This window comes from Alexandromys fortis, unplaced genomic scaffold (assembly GCF_014885135.2).
Source record: "Alexandromys fortis isolate MF-2015 unplaced genomic scaffold, M_Fortis_MF-2015_v1.1 scaffold_240, whole genome shotgun sequence".
Taxonomy (NCBI): domain Eukaryota; kingdom Metazoa; phylum Chordata; class Mammalia; order Rodentia; family Cricetidae; genus Alexandromys; species Alexandromys fortis.
In genome coordinates this window covers 1,786,780-1,791,367 of record NW_026068133.1, presented here as the reverse complement: position 1 = coordinate 1,791,367, position 4,588 = coordinate 1,786,780, and the positions used below count along the sequence as shown (strand labels likewise).

Here is a 4,588-nt window from a genome sequence, read left to right as displayed (position 1 = left end):
CATGGCAATACACACCTTTAATGCTAGCACCCAGGGAGGTAGATTCTGCGAGTTTGAGGCCAGCCTGGTATACATAGCAAGTTCCAGGACAGCCAGGGATTGAGATTCTATCTTGAAAAACAAAGAAGTTGTGTCAAATCATAAGGTTCTGGATGATCCCCGAGGGAAGAAGGAATCAAGAATGAGCAACAGACATAAGCAAAGCCCTAAACTGAACAGGAAGGAAACTGAGGCCCATGGAATTCCTTTCCAGAAAACACGGAATGCCTTGGAGGAGGGGCAACCTGGAAACAAGCTGCTTCCAGTCTCCCTGGGAGATTGGAGTCAGCCAAGAACCCTGGGCTGGAAGTGGGCCCTTTAAATCTAAGCTCCACCTTTGCTTAGAATGGGCTCTAGGGGTGTATATAAGGGGTGTGCCTCCTCTCTGCTCCACAAACAGGTCTGCTCCTCCTGCCCTCTGACCTCACAGTCCCTGGCTCCCAGTCCCTCCACAGTGCCCACAGCCACCAGGTGTCATGGACATACCACCCTTTGACATGTGGAGGGACTACTTTAACCTGAGCCAGGTGATACTGAATATAATCAAAGACAGGAGGCAAAGACAGGAGGATGAAGAGGCCTCCGGGCTCCAGGAGAAGAGGGAGCAGGAACCGGGGGTCTCTGGGAGTCTTACTGCCATATGCAACTTCTGCAAGAACAACGGAGAGTCTCGTCATGTCTATGCCTCACACCAGCTGAAGACACCTGAAGGCGTGGTGGTGTGTCCCATCCTGAGGCATTATGTGTGCCCTCTGTGCGGGGCCACCGGGGACCAGGCTCACACACTCAAGTACTGTCCACTCAACAGCAACCAGCAGTCTCTCTACCGTCGTGGTGGACGAAACTCGGCTGGACGCAAAGTCAAGCGATAAGTAATACCCATGAGATGAGATGCCTATCACCCACGCCCCCAAACCCTCCTGGCTCTCACCCTAGTACCCTTCTCCTCAGCTCACCAGCCCTACAGGGGTTCCTGGATTCCACTGTTCTCTGTGTCTTCAGGATCCTGAAACATTGGGGGTTGCTGGCAACTGGGTTCACCTGTCTCAGAGATTCCCGACACTGTGAGAGCTGTTCTCCATGGACCCTGCATCCTGGTGGCTTCTTCTGGATGTTGATGGCCTGCTGATGACATTAAGCTAGCCTTGTTGACTTCTCAGATCCCCAGTAAATATCCCTGGGGGAACCCTTGGACTCTCCACCCTACAGTACTCCATCGTGCTCTGTCAGGCCAGTCTTCAGAACCCGGAGACAGTGCCAGAGACTGGCTGGGTCCGTCACTGCTAGGAACTTGATGTTGGTACTGACTGTGAAATCAACCATCTATCTTCACCATCTCCAGCATCTCCAGACTCGGGTTTCTCCATGGACCATTCGAGTTCAGCCCTCAAGTTCCTTGAACAAGCCATCCAGCAGGACCTGGAGGAGAGTCAGGATCCTCTTGGAAGGCTGCAGGGCCTTTGTGGCTTCACAGGCTGCCTCAAGTGAGCAGAAGCCCACAGCTCCCCTGACTTCGTCACCAGTCCCGTCTCACTTTCTCCTGCCCCCAACCCCAATCATGGATGGATCCCTCACCCAGTGAGAGGTTTATCTCCTTGCCACCCCCAGTTTTGTTACTTGAGTGTGTTAAGTCAATGTGAGTTCCACAGCCAGAGTCTAAGAACCTATGGGAATGTGGCAACTGCTTACATTTTAATATTTTAGGGTCAACTAAGAACTCCAGTAGGATTTTAAGTTATTTAGGAGTTGGGCTTGGAGATGGGATGAGGATATATGGGTAGGATTCTAGTGAATAAAGTGTTTTAGAGTTATATTTGAGACCCTGGTGTCTATGGTCTTTGAACTTGGTTGGCTAAATTTAGTGGGCTGTGCCTTTAGGTGCTGGGGTATAGAGATGAAGGAGACGGGAGGCTGCATTTGCCTACAACCTTGGGAGCCACAGGAAGGTAGGAAGGGATCCTCCTCATATGTCCTCCCCACACAGGTTGTCTGGCTGGGACAGGCTCCCAAATACTTCTCAGCCTCCACCTAGACACTGATTTCTTTTAATTCTTTAAACAAAAAAAAAGTGGAACCAGGTGGTGGTGGTGTACGCCTTTAATCCCAGCCCTCAGAAGGCAGAGGTAGAAGGATTTCTGTGAGTTCCAGGACAGCCAGGACTACACAGAGAAACCCTACCTCAAGGAAAAAAAAAAAAACTGTGTGCAAAGGCCAGGCAGTAATGGTGTATGACTTTAATCCCAGCTCTCGGAGACAGAGGCAGGCAGATCTCTGCCTGCTCTACAGAGTGAGGAGTTCCAGGGCTATGTTGAGAAACCCTGTCCTCACTGTCTCAGAGAGAGAAGAAACTGCAGCGGGTAGGGGTGGGGGCAGGGGTACAACATCCAGGGGGTAGGTGATAATTCAAAGGAGTCCACTCTCTCCTACCATGTGGGTCCTGGAGACTGAACTCAGGTCTCAGTCTTGGTGGCAAGTACCTTTCACCCATTGGGTCATCTCTCGCATGCCCGGTAAGTCTTTTTCTTTCTTCCCTTTTCTCTTTCCTGTTCCCTGGAGGTTGAACCTAGGGATCTACATCTCTGATAGCCTTCTGCCTTATTACACTAGGAACTACCAGGTCTGACTTTTGATACTTTAAACTTTGGCCTCCTGAACCCCATCACAAAACTTTTTTTTTAAAGTATAAACTAGGCACACAGCCTTAAACACCCCTTTAATCCCAGCACTCGGGAGTCAGAGGCAGGCGGATCTCTGTGAGTTTGAGGCCAAGCTTGGTCTACACTACAAAGCGAGTTCTAAGACAGCCAAGGCTGTTTCACAACGAAATGCTGTCTCCAGAACACGTGTGTGTATATATATATGTATGTATATATGTATGTGTATATATATATAATATAAAATCTGTCTCCAAAATATCACACAAACACATATAATAGATATCAGCAGCAAGGACTGGTGGCACCCACACCTTTAACCCCAGCACTCAGGAGGCAGAAATAGGTGGATCCAGCTACAGGGGATCTCTCACCCTCTCTGGCAGCCAAGGCACCACCACCCACATGCATTTATAAACAATTAAAACTAAAATCTCCCCCCTTTTTATGTGTATGGGTGTTTTGTCTGCTTGTATGTCTGCATGCCACATGTGGGCCTGGTACCAGAAGAGGGCATCAAATTGCTTGGCACCGGAGCAAAGGATGGTTATGGGTGCGGAGACCCAAACTTAGATCCTTAAGGGAAAGCTCTTAAACTGAGCCATCGCTCCAGCCCCTCCCCCGCCTCACTTCTTAATACAGGGCACCTTTCCTTGAGTGTGGTGGGCCTGCCTCTTAAGTACTCTGGAGGCTGCAGCGAGATTATTGCTGCAAGTTCAATGCCAGCCTGGGATACTTAGTGAGATGCCCTCAAAAGCAAATTTTGGGAGTGAGCAGAAAGAGGAAATGGAGTTTTGCCTTTTGTAAGGATAGGACCTTGAACTAACTAGTGAGCGCTCACAAATAACCAGATGAATGAAGAAGCACCGTTTAATCAATGACCTTGCAACTGCAGGCACTGAAAAAATTTTCACAAGGCTAAACTCAATCATCAGCCTCTTAATTTAACAGATTAAATTCATCTGATGCGGGGCTGGAGAGATGGCTCAGTGGTTAAGAGCATTTTTTCTGCTCTTCCAAAGGTCCTGAGTTCAATTCCCAGCAACCACATGGTGGCTCACAACCATCTGTAATGAGGTCTGGTGCCCTCTTCTGGCCTGCAGGCATACACACAGACAGAATATTGTGTAGATAATAAATAAATATTTTTAAAAAATTCATCTGATGATTTATTCCTGCTTCGCGCTTTTGATTAAAATGGGCCATGGCCAGGATCCTCGTCCCCACCCTCCAAGAAACTCCAGCCTTTGAACTCCCTCTCCTAGCAGTGACGTCAAAACGCGAACAGGGGTCCTCCCAGGCGTGATTGGGCGATTGCTCGGTTGCTATGGTTACCGCCTCTGCATGGACGGGAAATATCGCCAGGGTGCCCCGCCCCAATCCGTAGGAGGTAGTTCCCAAGCAATCCTGCGCTGGGGCGTGATTGGGCGTGGGCAAGGTTTCCTAACGCCCCTGTCCTCACCCACGCAGTTGTCATGGAAACTAAACTCTACTCCACCCCCCCCACACACACACACGCACACCGCTCTCCCCATCTCTATCAAAAAAGACTTTTCGCTTAGTGAGAAAGTAGGCTAAGAGACTACCCAAAAAGAGGAAACTCCTCTCTGTCGTAGCGCTCTCTCCAGCATCTCTCCTTCCTCAGCTACACCCGCATTGGGTCCCGGGTACCACCGCGGTCAAGGTGCCCGCGAAACGCAAGCGCGCTGTAGGTTTGTACATGCGCATTTGGGCATGAGACGCCTAGGGAACCTAGTGCAATGCTGTGTGCGGCTGCGCAGCCGTGTCCTTCTGGTGAAGCAAAGCGATGAGCAGTTCTGCGCTTGCGCCACGCAGAGAGGCAAGGTGCAGAGAACGCAGCCCTGGCTATCAGGGTGTCTGGAGACAGCGTTCGT

General features: G+C 50.1%; 1 protein-coding gene across 1 annotated transcript; it reads left to right on the top strand.

Annotated features, from left to right (window-relative positions):
- The first annotated feature begins 433 nt into the window (after nt 1-433).
- On the top strand, nt 434-1,680 carry Nanos2 (nanos C2HC-type zinc finger 2). The gene has a single exon (XM_050126374.1). It carries the CDS (start codon nt 516-518, stop codon nt 909-911), a length of 396 nt encoding a protein of 131 aa, XP_049982331.1. The 5' UTR covers nt 434-515; the 3' UTR covers nt 912-1,680.
- Nucleotides 1,681-4,588: the final 2,908 nt, after the last annotated feature.

Coding starts and splice junctions, on each gene's coding strand:
- Nanos2 (XM_050126374.1), top strand. CDS start 516: ATGGACATACCACCCTTTGACATGTGGAGGGACTACTTTAACCTGAGC.